The sequence below is a fragment of the Nannospalax galili genome, unplaced genomic scaffold, assembly GCF_000622305.1.
Source record: "Nannospalax galili isolate Female #2095 unplaced genomic scaffold, S.galili_v1.0 scaffold441, whole genome shotgun sequence".
In the NCBI taxonomy this organism is placed as follows: Eukaryota; Metazoa; Chordata; class Mammalia; order Rodentia; family Spalacidae; genus Nannospalax; species Nannospalax galili.
This window is the reverse complement of record NW_008348089.1, coordinates 9626574-9643532: the sequence shown is the minus strand read 5'-3', so window position 1 is coordinate 9643532 and position 16959 is coordinate 9626574. Positions and strand designations below refer to the sequence as shown.

The window sequence follows — 16959 nt, the reverse complement described above, 5'->3', positions numbered from 1 at the left end:
GGTCTTTTTGAGACAGGGTCTCTCTGTAGCCCCAGCTATCCTGGAACTCACTGTGTAGACCAGGCTGGCCTTGAACTCACAGAGGTCCGCCTGCCTCTGCCTCCCGAGTGCTGGGATTAAAGGCATGCACCACCACACCCAGCCCCAAATAAATTTTAAAAATCTCCCTACCTTTGTTAGCTAATCATACTTTCTGCTTTTCAAAGAAAACTTGTATTATGATTTCTTTCTTATGCATTTCTTCCAGAGATGCTTAATATACATAAAAGCAAGTACAGATACTATTTCTTTATATAAATCCCAGTAACCTATACAAATTTTTCTGTGTCTTGGTTTTTCCTATTAAATGCACCTGGGAGGGGATTCCATGATGTGTGTTAAGCTGCAAAGTGTTCTGTGGTATGACTAGGTAGTACCTGAGCTAGTCTGTGTGACATACTTCTTGGTATGTGGGCTATTTCAAAGACTTGCCCCTTTTTCCCTACAGCTTTCATCTTTAAAAGTACTTGGCCGGGTGTGGAGGTACACACCTTTAATCCCAACACTCAGCAAGCAGGGGCAGGCAGCTAGATCCCTGTGAGTTCAAGGCTAGCCTGATCCACATAGCAAGTTCTAGCTAGAGCTACATAGTGAGACCTTGTCTCAGAAAACAGAAACCAAAAAGTGCTTTTCTGATAGGTATAGCATATACCTAATTGTAAAAAGTCAGTGAATGTGCAGACATCTTTTCTGTCACTGTTGTTTAGATACAAAACTTTTCCTGTGTGTATGCTTTTCTTTTTTAATTTTTATTTTATGTGTATGTGTATATACGTGCCTACATATTATATAAGCACACCCGTGTCATGTGTTGCCCTCAGAAGTCAGAAGAGGGCGTCGGATCCCTGGAACTGGAGTTGCAGAAAGCTGTTAGCTGCCATGTGTGTGCTGGGAACCGAACCTGGGTCTTCTTCAAGAGCAGCAAAGGCTCTTCTGAGACATCTTTGCAGCCCTGTGTTTGCTTTCTAACATGCACAGTTTTCTATGCTTACCTAAATGATTCAAGTTGAAAGATGATTAATTAAAAATAAAATAAACTTTTCATCTTACCATGCTGACCTGATTTAATCTAATGAATAAAAAAGGACCCACTTGTTCACCCATCCAGAAACAAATGAGTGGTGGATACTTGGCTGTATCTGTGGAGTTCTGAGTCTCAATCTATCTGTGACTTGTTCTACCTTAGTGTTAGTATTTTTATTTCTATTTATTTTGCTTGAGATAGGCTCTCTGTAGCCTATACTGGCCTTGAATTTGCAACATTTCTTCAGCCTCCTGAGTGCTGGGATTACATATGTGAACTACCACAACCGAGCAGGAAATGCTGTTTTATTCTAAATGGTTAAGAAAATGGAATAATGTATTCATATTAAGATGATCAGTCAAGTATAATATAAAATAATATTTTCTTGAAATTTTGCAATCTGAATTTTCTCCTAAAAACTGCCACAGTAGAATTAAAGTGATTTAATGTAAATTTATTATTCATAGCTTTGTTTGCTAGCAAAGTGCTTTAAACCTGCCCTTCCGTATCTTGATGTGGATATGATGGATATCTGCAAAGAGAATGGCGCCTATGATGCAAAGCATTTTCTATGCTACTATTATTATGGAGGGATGATCTATACCGGACTGAAGAACTTTGAAAGAGCGCTCTACTTTTATGAGCAGGTAATCAGCTACTGGTAAGGTGTCCTGAACTTAAAAGATCAAAACAATACATGTCCAGATCACAAAGCGTTACCAGTTCATACCTACAAGTATGACTAAATTCTGAAAAAGACAGGCAAATATCAAGTTTTAGCAAGGATGTGGAAAATTTAGAACATTCATAGTGAAGGATAAGGCTGCAGAATGGCAGAGTCACTTTGGAAAACGTTTGGCAGTTAAAACTCAAGGTCTGAGAGTATAGCTTAGTGATAGTGTTTGCCTTCCTTGTACAAGGTTTTGGGTTGAATCCCCAGCACCAAAAACAAACAAAAAGAAAAAAAACATCAAATAGTAAACATGTGACCCAGTAATTTCACTCCTAAGGATATACTCACGAGAAAAGAAAATATATGTCAGCATAAAAACACGTAGAACCAAAATTTAGCAACAATTCCAAATGCTCAACCAACTGAGGAATGGATAAGCAAATTATGGTATATCCACACATCGAAGTCAATTATGTAAAGGAAGGAGAGACTGACTTCAAAATTGGAAAACTTTTCAAGGTAAAGAAGTCAATCAAAAGATCCTGTATTTATGATGCCATTTATATCAGTGTCCAGAATAGGCAGATGCACAGAAAGTAGAGTACGATTGCCTGGGTTGTGGGGAGGAGTGAGAAGTGACTGGTAGCTAATAGGTGGGGGTTTTTTTTGTTTTTTTTTTTTTAATATTTTATTTACTATTTTATGTGTATGAGTGTAATGCCTGCATGTAGGTTATTCCACCCGTGTGATTCAGTGCCCATGGAGGTCAGAAGAGGGTGTAGGTCAGAGGAGGGTGTCATCAGATCCCTTGGAACTGAAGTTGTCAGCCAGCGTGTGGGTGCTGGGACTCAAACCTGGGTCCTCTCCAAGAGCAGCCAGTGCTCTTAACCACTAAGCCATCTCTCCAGCCCAGTGAATAGGTGTTTCTTTTGAGGGACTGAAATGTTCTGAAATTAGGTACAGGTAATAGTTTTGCAACATTGGGAGCATACTGGAAACCACTTAATTGTATACTCTGAAGGTGTAAATTTTGTACTCTGCACTGTATCTCATTAAAGCTGTGGAGAGGTGGCTCAGGTGTTAAGAGTACTTGCTGCTCTTCCAGAGGACCTAGGTTTGATTCCCAGTACCCACGTAGTGACTGTCACCCTCTTCCATCCTTTGTTGGCACTACACATGTACCAGAATACATATAGGCAATCAAGACACTTGTACAAATAAAAGTAAATAGATCAGCCACGTGTGGTGGCATATGCCTTTAGTCCTAGCACTTGGGAGGCAGGTCAGGTGAGGCTACAGGGAAAAACTTGTCTCACAAAAGTAAATAGATCAATGAATGAATGAATGAATGAATGGAAAGAGGGAGGGAGGGAGAAAAGGAGAAAAGAAAGAAAGCTGTCATAAGCTAGGTATGTTGGCAAATGCTCAGGAGTTCAGGATTCTTGAGTTACTGGGACTGGCAAGTTGGGAGTTGACTTAGTGGGTAAAGATAGTGACCACTAAGCCTGATGACCTAAGTTTGATCCTGGGAACCCACATGGTGGAAGGAGAGAACCAACTCCTACAAATTGTCCTCCGATCTAGACATATGCACTCTCTTGTATACACGGGCACAGATCATAAATTAACAGATGTAATACAAATATTTTTAATATAATGACACTTTATTTTATAATTGGTATGTGGTCAGTTGGTGTTTCCTGCTACAGTGTGCTGTCTGTTCACACTACTCCTCCTTCTCTTGTTTAGGCTATAACTACTCCTGCCATGGCAGTCAGCCATATCATGTTGGAGTCATATAAAAAGTATATTTTAGTGTCTTTGATATTACTTGGCAAAGTACAGCAGCTACCAAAATATACATCTCAGATTGTGGGTAGGTTTATTAAGGTGAGTTTTTAAAATAAAACTGATTTTTTAAAATGACGTATTAATCTGTACATAAAAAATTGTAACAATACAGTTTTATAGTGACTCTCCCTCCCAGCAGCTTCAGATTAGTGGATCTTTATTATCTGAGGAGAGTCTAGGAGTCAGGTCAGTCAGAATCTCTGACTCTGTTGCAGTCCAGACACATTCTACTTGCCTGGTTAGTAGGAACTGTTTTTCAGAAATTTGTTTCCAAGCCTTGCTGTGGATACTTGGGCTACTGGTGTTTAAGCTCCTGTAGGGGTGGATTTTGGCTGTTGTGTTTTTTCATTATATTTTAGCCAAAATGCTGAAAAGGTAGTACTGATTTGCTTGAACTCTTACTTACTCAGATGCTAGGATGTCTTACTAGAGCTTTTGCATAAACACTAGAAGCTGTACTTAGCTACACTGTTTTTCTGGTTAAAAATAAAGTATTGAGCTAAGAAAAATACATATAGGGTACTGAGGAAATAACTTAGTAAAGTGCTTGCCTGAGTTTGATCCCCAGAACTCATGCAAAAAGCTGGGTGAGGGGCTGAAGAGATGGCTCAGTGGTTCAGAGCACTGATTGTTTTTGCAGAAGACCTGGGTTTGGTTCCCAGCACTTATTTGGTGGCTAATAACTGTTCTTAACTCTGTTTCCAGGGGCTCTGATGCCCTTTTCTGGCCTCCATAGTCATTGCATGCACAGTTGCGCTTAACATACATGCAGGCAAAATACTCATAAATTTTTTTTTAAATGTTTTAAAAAGCTAGATGAGGTGGAAACAAGTGTATTATGTGGTTCACTGGCCAGCCAGCTTATAAGTCAGTCACAGGTCCCAGTGAGAGAGATTTTGTCTCAAAAACAAGATGGATAGTTCTGGGAAATTGTACCTTAGGCTGACCCCTGGCCTGCATTCTCATGCATTTGTGTGAGAACGTGCACACACATACATGGGGCTGGTGACATAGCTCAGTGTTAAAGCACTTGTCGAGCATGCTTAAGGCCCTAGGTTCAATCCCCAGCACTGCAGAATAAATACATAGATGCTGATGATATTTTGAAAAATTGAGAAGTTACAAAGAGTTATGGGATTGCGATCATTTTGATAGTAATTTCACGCTATCATAAAACTCAAAACTTTAGGGCTGTCAATCTGGTATTTTCATGCTGGTTTATTGAATATAGCCACATGAACTTTGCCTGAACCCCATTGTGTCTTTCAAGACTCTGGCTGACTGGTCCCACATAAGGGGGCAGGTATCTAAAAATGCCCCATGAGAAAATAGTGGGTGGGGACAGTTCAGGACACCACACTCAAAGCACTGTGGAGAGAGCTCCTGTGTCTGTCTGTTGGCCCCTGAGCAGGCAGCAGGCCCCTTGTAGGATTGAAGGCATTGTACATAAGAATTAGTAACTTATGGTAATATGAGTGGTAAGAACAAGATCAGTCAGGGATGAGTTTGAGTTCAGTTTCTGCCTGATGATAGTGTTCCCACCCCTCTACACTCTCTGCTCTCTGCCCCAGTTCCTCAGTGAAAATAGCAAATTGTCCCATTATACCTGGTAAATATTTTTAATATAATGACACTTTATTTTATAAAATAAAATAAAGAGCCAGAGAGAGTTTGGATTAATCAAAATCTTGCATTCATTTTTTAGTTTAATTTATCAATACAAAGATACAGAAACAGTGATAGAGAAAAGATGTGCATCTTCACTAAATCCAGTGGACTTTACCTTGCTTTTCAGCTCTTTATTCTGTGATATAAAATTTTATTGGTAACAGTACTCCATAGTGAGTTTTCGTCCCTGGTTTTAAAAACCAGCATTTACTTTAGTATGAAGTATAGCTTATTTGGAATAATATGGAATGTATTTGCTCAAAATATAGTGCCATGGTATTTTTCTTAAGTTTTAGTCCTCTAAACCTTTAATCTGATTTGTTTTCTCACCTTTAAACCTTTAGCCTCTCAGTAATGCATACCATGAGTTAGCGCAAGTTTATTCAACCAATAACCCATCAGACCTCCGAAACCTGGTGAACAAGCACAGTGAGACTTTCACCCGAGATAACAACATGGGCCTGGTGAAGCAGTGCCTGTCTTCTCTGTATAAGAAGAATATTCAGAGACTAACGAAGGTAAGACAGGCACCATCTCCAGTGGTGACTCTGGCTGCCCTGGGACCTAGTTTCTTTCTCTTTTCCTCTTCAGCAGAGAAGAAGCAGGTACAGAATAAAGTATCAGGATTTCTACATTAAGAGAGAACTGTTGCAGCTGGGTTCTTAGAAAGAGTTTGATTGATACCTTTTGGTCTTTTCAGGGGTAGAGCAGGGTATTTGAGAAGAGGAGCAGGTGAAGAGGAGGAAAGGTAGGCGATATGGCTACACTGGGAGGCAGAGAAAGTAGCCCTGAAGGGGTCATCAGTTTCAGGTGGGAGTTGTGGTGGGCGGTTAGTTATCACTGGCCTTGAACTTCTCAGGCTGTGCTGATATTTGTTTGAGTTTCATACTTAAACATGGTATGACTCTGACATTACCATTTAAGCCAGGGTTATATGAGCTACAGGTAGTTGAATTCTAGGATATAAGGGAATTTAATTTAGACAGGATCTTGCTATGGTGCCCAAGCTGGCCTTAAACTCACAATCCTCCTGCCTCCTGCTTTAGCCTCCAGAGTGCAGGAATTACAGGTGCACATCACTATGTCCCACTCTTCATTTTTATGTCCAAGATGGGAAATAATGTGATGTTTTTTGATTATAAGAAATGTTTGCTGGACCTAGTATCTATATTCCTAGCTACTTGAAAGGCAGATGTGGGAGGTTCACTTGAGGCCAGCCTGAGCAACATAAAGACTAACTAGAAAATATAGGGAGGAAGGAAGGGAATATGTTTTTTAGTATGTGTTTAAACTTGAAGAGAAGCGTATAAAGAAAAAATCCTCTGTTAAAAAAGCTACAAGTAAGCCTAGCGTGGTGGCGCACACCTTTAATCCCAGCACTCGGGAACTCGGAGGCAGAGGCAGGCGGATCTCTGTGAGTTCAAGGCCAGCCTGGTCTACATAGTGAGTTCTAGGACAGCTAGGGCTACAGGGAGACCCTGTCTCAAAAAGACAAAAAAAAAAAAAGCTACAAGTAAGAGTTGCTTAAATAGCATTTGGCTTTTAGTGAGGAGTATGCTCAGAGCCAGGCAGTTGAAACTGGTAAGATGTGATCCCATCCCTGAGCTTCTGCCCACGTCAACAGTAGTGATGGTGGGGGAGAAATTCAGGAGCAAGATCAGATTGTTTGTAGCCAGGCTGCCCAGCACTGGGAAGTCATGGATTTGGCAGTTTGAGGACTAGGAAAAATGCTTTCCCATGGGAAGCTAAGGCAGAATCGGGCCCAGTGTGGTGGTGCATGCCTAGTCTACATAGTGAGGCCAGCCTGGTTTACACAGCAACAAGTTCCAGGCTATATGGGGCTACAGGGAAACCATATCTCAAAAAGACCCCCCCCCCAAAAAAAAAAAAAAAGCAGAGTGGGGAATTGGACAGAAGTGGAGCTTGGCAAGCCATTTGAGGACACAGATCTGGAGAAGAAGAGTAAGGAAGTGTTACTAAACAGCAGGAGGAGTCCCCTCCCAATAGTCTGAGCTCTAGAGGGAATAGTTTCAGCTTCCTGGCTCATAGAAGGAAATCATCAGAGAATTGGTAAGAAGTTAATTTTTAAGAGGGAAATGAAGAATATGACAGAGAAAAGCAACTCTAGAAAATTCAAAAACAGATATAAAATGGACATGGTGGCACATGCCTTTAATCCCAGGACTTAAAAGGCAGAAGCAGGCAGAGTTCTGTGAGTTCAAGGCCAGCCTGGTTTACATAGTGAGTTTCAGGCCAGCCAGGGCTAAATAGAGTACTGTCTCAAAAAAAAACCAAATTAATCTGTCATCTAGAAAAAGAGCAACTCAAAAAGTCTAATGTGGCTTGGCATGATGGCGCACGCCTGTAATCCCAGCACTTGAAAGGCAGCGGTGGGCAGATCTCTGAATTCAAGACTAGCCTGGTCTACATAGAGAGTTTCAGGTCAGCCAGGTTTGCATAGTGAGACTTTGTTTTCTGTTTTTCCTTTTCTTTCTTTTTTTTTTTTTTTTTAAAAAAAAAAAAAGAGGAGCGGGGAGGAGGAAGGAAGAAAGGATTTAGTCCACCAAGCAGAGTCTTCAAGTGCTAAGGCCAACTTTGGGACAGTGGCTCATGAACGCACCATTTTCTGGGTCCTTCATGTTCCAACTTATGGTAGATCATACCATATGGGACCCATGACCACTGCTGAGGGGATTTAGGGAGGGCTACCATAAAGTGTGGTAGGCAGGAAAGTGCCTAACCTGGGGTGAATCTTTCCTGGTGATATGTGTACTTATGGCATCAGGTCCCAGTGTCAGAGTAATAGGAGCAGAAAAGAGCAAAGAATTTTCTAGCCAAGTGAAACTTCTTATTAGGAAATCAATCAGAAGCTGTTCAAGTTTTATTTGGCAGGCTGTGCATTGATGTCAGTGATGGGAACCTTTTCTCAAGTTGCTAGGGACACGGGTCATGGAATGGGGGTTTCATTTGCCATCTCCATTGTAGAGCGATTGCTTCACTTGAATGTGTTTGGACATTTTCCTGGATTCCTTCTGTGTGTGTGAAGACAGTTATTTTAATCAAGAGTGTGGTATGTACAGGCTCTGCTCTTCCCCTGCTTTTGTCAGTGTTTCACGAACCTCTTTCCACAGCACTATGAGCCTATATCACACATACTTTATTGGTCATTGTGTTCACAGCCATTCAAGTAGAAGTATTTATTTTGAAATAGGAAAAAAAGTACAGTAGTTCAGTAGTTAACTTTTAAACTGTCTACTTTTTAAAAAATTTTTATTTTATATAGCTTGTATGTATGTAAATACAACCATGTCGTGCAGTGCCCAAGGAGGTTAGAAGAGGGCATCCGATCCCCTGGAACTGGAGTTACAGATGGTTGTTATCTGCCCTGTGGGTGCTGGGACTCAAACCCAGATCTTCTGCAAGAGCAGTCAGTGCTCTTAATTGCTGAGCCATCACTCCAGCCCCTGACCTATCTACTTCTTAAAATTAGTAGTAATTTTTTATTTCTTGGGTGATATGCTCCAAACTAGTGTGTTTTTCTTTTTCTTTTTTTTGGGGGGGGGGTGGCTTTGGAAATGCTAGGCAGGTACTCTCTCACTGAGCTACATTCCCAGCCCCCAAAAAGAGTATATATAGATGTTTTCATCTTTGACATGTCAGGAATTTTGGGGTGATGGTGCAGCTAAGTATACATCAAGCTCTGGGTTCAGTCTCTAGTACTGCAAACAAAAATTTAAAAATATATATATTTATTTATGATAAGTGTTTTAACATGCTCAGTTCTCTGAAAATGCCATTGTTACAAAATTTGCCACCTGCTATTTAAAACAAAAAAGAGTGATTTTTAATTTGTTCCTGAAAGGAGACATTTCATCAGGTCCTAAACAGCAGTGGTGAATGCTGCTTTCCTTCATGCTTCACAAATGAAGCCTTTTTTTCTGTTTGACTCCTCTGTTTAGAAAATTTAACTTTGAGGGTTTGGGGAGATAGTTGGTAAAGTGTTTGCCATGCAAGCATGAAGACCTGAGTTTGAGCTCCAGTACTCATGCAAGAAACTAGACTTGGTAGTTTGTGCTTGTCATCCTAGCACTGGGGAGGCAGAGACAGATGGATCCCTGGGGATTATTGGCCAGCCCTCTAGTCTTATCAGTAAACCCCAGGTTTCAATGAGAGACCATTGAGCTGTCCCAATGGCTCAAGATTTCTGGCCTCTAAATGAACACACACACACAATTTTGAATTTTAAGAAAAGGTTTACTATATATATATATACAATTTTTATTTATTTTTTTATTTTTTGTCTTTTTGAAACAGGGTCTCCCTGTAGCTCCAGCTGCCTGGAACTCGCTCTGTAAACCAGGCTGGCCCTGAATTCACAGAGGATTCACCTGCCTCTGCCTCCCCAGTGCTGGGTTTGAGGGCATGTGCCACGCCCCTGCTTTTTTTTTTTTTTTTTTTTTTTTTTTTTTAATGTATATGAGGGGGTGGTTCTCTGCCTGTGCCCTTGGAGATCAGAGGTATTGAATCCCCTGGAGCTGGAGTATATAGGCAGTTGTGAGCTGCCTGACGTTGAATTTTACAGGATGTGACTTAAATTTTTTTTTATTTAATAAATAGTATGTTTATAACACAAAATTCACAAGATGTAAAGCTCTCCATTCAGATTCAGTGACCACCCTTATTCTTTCCCCAGGAGGAGCCCAGTGTCACCATTAAGGGTCTTAGATGTCCTTCTAGAGGTTGCCCCACATATATAGGATGCACACCCATCATCTACTCATTTAGTCTTCCCTGATCCACACACATTTTAGTGTGCCACGTACCTCTATTAAAGTGTATTTTTTTTCTATTTAATGATGTACCTCAGATTCCTTTTGAGTTCATAAAATGCTTTCTGCAGCTACATAATTGTCCATTTGTATGGTTGTGCTATACTTACCCTTAATCCTGTTTGTAGATATTGAAGTGATTATCTTGTCTTTTGTTGCAACAGACACTTGTCTCCTACAGAGAGGAAAGAATGTATAAGATGGGTTTCTAAGAGTAAAACTGCTAGGTTGGAGATGGTTACATTGGTAACTGAAGAGGTACTGCTGGGTTGGCTTCCTTAGAGCCACACCTGTTTGCATTCATGCCAACTTGTACCTCATTCCTTTACCAGCACAGCGTGCCATTGTTATCACAAGTACTGATAAATGAAAAAAATGGATTGTGGGGCAAAAAATTAAATGCATTTTTTCCAGGGTTGGGGATTAAACATAGAGCCTTGCACACTGTAGGCTAGCACTTTACCACTAGCTGTACTCCCAGTGGAAGATGGAATTGTAATATAGTTTTACTTTTTGATTTCCTTTTCTACATTTGATTGTATGGCTTCTGAGACTCTGACATTCTTTTTAAAATTTTTTTAATTTTGGAATTTTTTATTTTTATGTGTATCAGTTTTGCCTACAGATATGTAAGTGCACCCATGTTGTTCAATATCTACAGAGGCCAGAAGAAAGTGTTGGATCCTTTGGAACTGGAGTTTCAGATGGTTGTTAGCTGCCATGTAGGTGCTGGGAACCGAACCCGGGTCTGGGTCCTCTTTAAGAACCAGTGCTGTTAACTTGCTGAGCCATCGTTCCAGCCCCAAGATTATTTTTTTTTTTATATATATAATTTATTTTTTGATCTTTTTTTTGGGTCTTTTTGAGACAGGGTTTCCCTATAGCTATAGGCCCAGCTGGCCTGGAATTCTATGTAGACCAGGCTGGCCTTGAACTCACAGAGATCCACCTGCCTCCTGAATGCTGGGACTAAAGGCATGTGCTACCACGCCCAGCTTTTATTTTTTTAATTATGTATCTGTCTGTATGGGTGACTGGAGGCTAGAAGAGGGCATAGGATCACCTGTGAAGTTACAGGCATTTGTGAGCCACCCTGTGTGGTACTGGAAACCGAAGATCAGTATGTGCTCTTAGCCACTGTGCCATCTCTTCTCTTTCTGACCTATTTTTTTTCCTCACTTTTGAAAGCGCCATATGTGTGTAGGGAATTAACCCTTTGTCATCACTCGTAGAGAGTGATGACTGAAACCACCAGTTTCATCAATTTCAAGTAATTATCTTTTAATTTTATCATGTTTCATTTATTTTATGTGTGTGTGCATGTGTACTTGACATTTGGGATGGAGGGCAGAAGACAACATGTGGGAGCCAGTTCTCCTTCCAACATGTGGGTGCAGGGATTGAATTGAGGTTGTCAGGCTTGGTGGCAGGTGCCTTTACCTGTTGAGTCATTTCTGCCCACAAGTCATTTTCACAAATAAAAATTTATATAACAAAGGAAAGAATTCTGTACACATTGAATAAATAAATGTCTTCCATTCTACCTGTGATTAATTTGCTTTTGACTTTCAGACCTTTTTAACACTATCCTTACAAGATATGGCAAGTCGTGTGCAGTTATCAGGACCTCAGGAGGCAGAAAAATATGTTCTACACATGGTAAGTATATTTTCATTTAAATTTTTTAATTAGGCATGGTGGTATATGCCTTTAATCCTAGTGCTCTGGGGGCAGAGGCAAGTGGATCTCTCTGAGATCAAGGCCAGCCTGGTCTACATAGCCAGTTCCAGGTTAGGTGGCTACTGAGAGATCCTATTTCAAAAAACCAAAATAAAATAAAACAAAAATTTTAATTAGTGAGATTTTGTTTTTATAAAAGCAATGGTGGGGCAGGAGACTTGGCTCATTGGTTAAGTGCACTGGCTGCTCTTACAAAAGACCTGGATTTGGTTCTTAGCACTCATATGGCAGCTATCAACCATGTGAAACTACTTTCAGGGGATCTGATCCCCCTCTTCTGGCCTCAGAGGCACTGCACATGTGTAGTACACATACATGCAGACAAAACATACATATAAAAATAAATTTTTTTAAAGCAATGGACAGATATAGTAATGCACGCCTTTAGTCCCAGCACCTAGGAGGCAGAGGCAGTTGGATCTCTGTGAGTTTGAGGCCAGCGTGGTCTACATGGTGACTTCCAGGACAATCAGAGCCACAAAATGAGATTCAGTCTCAGAGATAGGGAGGGAGGGGCAATGGATATTCCTTATGGAAAAATGGATGAAGAGACAGAATACAACCAGCATTCCTTTGTATTTGCTTCCAGTCCTGGAAAGAAAGTTCAGTGATGTCCTGACTGCTAACATCCTATTGTTTAGGGCGTTTTGTTAGTTTTTGTTTTTTGATACAAGGGTCTCCCTGTAGTCACAGCTGGTCTGGAATTCACCTAGCAGGCCTCATCTCCCTGAGATCTGCCTGTACCATGATGCCTTACTATTGTGTTTGTTTTGAGTCCAAAGCACATAGATAGTACATGCTTTTGTAGTTTGTCCATTTTCAGGTCACAGTGTCATACTGTACCCTTTCATTCTAATTATGTGATCATTTAGGTTGTTTTCCATTCTAGTTATTAAGAAAGTGCTGCTGTGGTGAACTAAGGCCCAAATTTCATTTGAGTGTATTCTGTTCGCTCTTTAAACAGGAAGCCACCTGAGATCATATTGTCAGAGAACTTTGAATTCTAATTAATATGCATTGGGCTGGAGCTGCTATCTCATTAAACATAATACACTAGTATATCTTTTCCAAGGCAAGGAGTGGCCAGTTTCGGCAGCTCAATTCCATTGCTTACAAGTGGGCTCATTATTAATCATACTGGAAAGTTAGGCACAGAGAATCATGCTTGTAATCCCAGCACTCCTAGGCTAGTTTGGGCTGTATAGTTGTAGGTCAAGGGGGTCTACAGAGTAAGATCTTGTCTCACAGAAACATTGTGGAGCAATTTTCAAAGAATAGAACTACCTGTTTGGGACTTCTATTTGCTGGGATTTTTTTGTTTTTACTCATTTTTTCAACTGTATGGTCAGGGTATGGTTATGAGGACCAACAAGATAAGTATCCAATCACTAGTGCAAATAAAAATTATAGGCCTTGAAATTACTTTGAAATTAGTAATCGAAAAGTTTTTGCTGAAAAATCAGAACATAATTTCCACTAGATGAATCTGTTATAGCCTCACTTTTTCTTCTCCTTTTTTTTTTTTTTTTTTTTTTTTTTTTTTTTTTGGTCTTTTTGAGATAGGGTCTCCCTCTAGGCTAAGCTGACCTGGAACTCACTATGTAGACCAGGCTGGCCTTGAACTCACAGAGATCCGCCTCTGCCTCCCAAATGCTGGGATCAAAGACATGCGCCACCACACCTGGCTTGTTTTTTCTTTTTTTAAAATAAAGATTTTACTATGTAGCATTGACTGGTCTGGAATTCACTACATAGTCCAGGCTGGCCTCAAACTCAGAGATTCACCTGCCTCTGCCTCCCAAGTGCTGGGATTAAAGGTATGAGCTTCCACATGTGGCATAGCCTCACTTTTTAAGATTCAGTAACAAGATAATTATGTCTCAGTGAAAATGATGCTTAAACATGCAAGAGCAGAGCTGGGCACAGTGGTGCATCGTTGTCATGGAGGCCAACCAGGCTGGGAATGGAGCTCAGCAGTTTAGTACTTGCCTGCTGTGTGTGAAGCCTGGGTTTACAGTGAGAAAAGAAAGCAAAAGTACCTCAACATTAAATAAAGTGAGACAGAAAAGACCACATTAAATATGATGCCATTTAATCCCAGCACTTGAGAGGGGTCTCCCTGTAGCCACAGCTGGCTTGGATTCACTATAGAGACCAGGCTAGCCTCAAACTCACAGAAATCCCGGCTTTATATTTCCTTTTTAAAAAAGGAAGGGGCAGGTAGAGAGATGGATGACTTACTGGTGAAGGGTGCTTGCTGCTGTTGTAGAGGATCTAAATTTGGTTTCTAGCACCCTCATCAGGCAGTTCACAATGTCTGTAACTCAAGCTCCAAGGAATCCGACATCCTCTTTTGCCCTCTAAGAGCACACTTGTATACACATACATACACATAAATAATAAATAAGTAAAATATATATTGCTTTCTGGGCCTTTCCATAGTTGTGTCCACTGGCTCTTTCTCTTTCTTCAGTGATTAGGTTCTAACTTTCCTGGGTTTTTTTTGTAGATAGAAGATGGTGAAATTTTCGCAAGTATTAATCAGAAGGATGGTATGGTCAGTTTTCATGATAATCCTGAAAAGTACAATAACCCAGCCATGCTTCATAACATTGATCAAGAGGTGAGCATATTGCTAGGTTTGGGCATTTTGTTACTGTTTGAGACAGGATTTCCCTGTAACCCCAGCTGCCCTGGTCTGGCCTCAATCTCGTAGAAGTCCACCTGCCTCTGCCTCCCAAGTGCTGAGACCAAAGTCATGCATCACCATGCCTAGTGTTTTGGGCATTTTTGATGGGTGATTGAGCTGCTGGATGCTCCTGTGCTCCAAGATAATCTCAGTTTAAGTATGGACATTTCCCAACCTATGAACACCACCTTCTACAATTCTACTTTCAAAATGAACTGCCGAAAACTCTGCTAGCTTGACTAAAGGCTGTGCTAAAGTAGGTTAGATTTTCCAAGTACCTCACCAAAGCTTCCATTAGCTCCAGAAACATTCAAAAAATCTAGTACAATTTTACTTGTGCCTGACTGCCACAGTGTACCGACTTGTTCCCATGGACTTCCAGCTTCCTATGTCAAGCAGCAGGGTCCAGGGTAGCTAAAGGAGGAAGTGTGCCTTATCAGTAGCTTAAGCCCCAGCCTCGGGCTACCTGTGAGTGAGGGCTTGCCGTTCTGAATGCTGCTCTAGGTTCTGGGAATGAGCTGGGTTTGTCAGGGCAGTCTGTGTTTCTTAGGAGGAAGGAAATCACTGAGGTAATGTTACATACATAAACTAAAAGCTGGCAAGGCATAGTGGTCTGTCCCTGTAATCACAGTGCTTGGGTTGCAGAGGCAGGGAGAATGATTGTGAGTTTGAGGCCAGCCTGGAAATCAAGACTACACCAAAATCAACAACAACCAAAATCCCAGGAATGCTAAAAATCAATATGGAGTAGCATAGGATGCATTTCCTACATTACTACAATTACTCTCTTGCAATTTAAACATTAAAAAAGAAATACAGTATAGAAACTGAACTTTTTTTTTTTTTAATTCATGAATGACAATCAAATGGATGTCACCAGGAATGACACCTCAGTTTTGGGGGCCAGCAAGATAACTCAGCGGGTACAAGTGATTGCTGCCAAGCCTGACAACCTGAGTTCAGTCCCTAGGGCCCTCATGGTGGAAAGAGAACCTGACTCCTGCAAGTTGTCCTCTGACTACAACATGTATAATGTGTGTGTATAAGCACACACACAAAGTAAATAAATGTAATAAAATTTTTAAAACATCCATTTTCACTTCAGAAGATGCTAATGGGTTTGATTGCGGGTACTGCCTCAACTCTGCTAGGCTAATGGGTAGTATAAACTACTTGTATTCAGTCTTCGAATCCAAATATTTTGACTTCAGAACCCACCTTAGTTTGGGGTTCAGATCAGTGATTGTGAGCCTCTGGCCCTCAAAATAATAGTCCAGGTTACAGAGGATGTGATTGACCCAAGCATCAGCACCCTCTGACCCCCATTCCCCACTAACCATGGTTACATGGCTCTTGCACAGATGCTGAAGTGCATAGAGCTGGATGAGCGGCTGAAGGCTATGGACCAGGAGATCACTGTGAACCCCCAGTTTGTGCAAAAGGTAAACAGGATTTCCCTCATTAAAGAAGTGGCTGGGTGGAGAAGGAGGGGTATTACACATCAAGCACAGGAAGTTGGTTTCCTTTATCAAATAAGTAGTTGCTCACTGCTTTTGAAAACCAGTATCTGTACATTCACAGAGATGCTTATTAAGAGCATGTTCAGGGACTGCCTAGATGTGTGCTTATAAGTGTCTTGGGCTCAAGGAAGTTCTTTTCTGTGGGAGGGACAGGGTGAGTAGCTGGCATGCTTGCTTGCAGCAGGGTCCAGTTGACCAAGTCAACCATGAACAAGCCATCTTGCCTTCCCATTCACAGAGTATGGGCTCACAAGAAGATGATTCAGGAAACAAGCCTTCCAGTTACTCTTGAAAATTACCTCCTGTCCTGAGCTCACAGAACCGTCACCTTGCCTCAGCGAGTGTGAGGAGGGCAGCGGGGAGTATCGTGCTGATTCCACCTGGACATTCAGAAATTCAGTTTTGCTTTAACATCGTCAATCTATGTGCTTTCAGAAAACCATTCTCTGCAAAGAAAAGAAAAATAATCAAATTTTAGAGTCTGTTGTGGATTTATTTATCCTCAGATTATTATTATTATTATTGCATTAAATTTACCTTTTTGGTTTACCACTAATGTGTTTGAACACTAAATGTGTCTTTTCTATCACATTTTTGTAAAGGTTTTAATGACACATTCGTTGTGAACAGAATAGTTGGCTGGGAGAATAAGAGCTAAGCTAAAAAGTTAGAATGAACTACATTTCAGTGGGAGTTGGTTATGAATTGTGAGGTGCTGTTGGTTCTTGAGCACTTCCTAAGCTTTGTGAGCAATACTCCCATTGTCTTGAGACTGGCTTTCCCCCTTAAAGTTTTTATTAAACAAGTAGGCTTTCTCCCCTTTTCTAATTTTCTTTTAAAATTTATGTGTGTGTGTGTGTGTGTGTACATTTGGAGTCACTCCTGTCGCCTGTGTGTGTGTGTACACATTTGGAGTCACTCCTCTC

At 40.8% G+C, this 16959-nt stretch overlaps 1 protein-coding gene across 3 annotated transcripts in view; it reads left to right on the top strand.

The window, feature by feature from the left end:
- Positions 1-16589, top strand: part of Cops3 (COP9 signalosome subunit 3) — a 28516-nt gene extending 11927 nt beyond the window's left edge. For all 3 annotated transcript variants that reach the window (XM_008844661.3, XM_008844660.3, XM_017801007.2), the window contains 7 exons: positions 1531-1710; positions 3486-3626; positions 5600-5773; positions 11657-11743; positions 14334-14447; positions 15875-15955; positions 16272-16589. In XM_008844661.3, the coding sequence (XP_008842883.1) occupies positions 1531-1710; positions 3486-3626; positions 5600-5773; positions 11657-11743; positions 14334-14447; positions 15875-15955; positions 16272-16325 (831 nt within the window). In that variant the 3' untranslated portion in view covers positions 16326-16589. The remainder of the gene's footprint in view (positions 1-1530; positions 1711-3485; positions 3627-5599; positions 5774-11656; positions 11744-14333; positions 14448-15874; positions 15956-16271) is intronic.
- Positions 16590-16959: the final 370 nt, after the last annotated feature.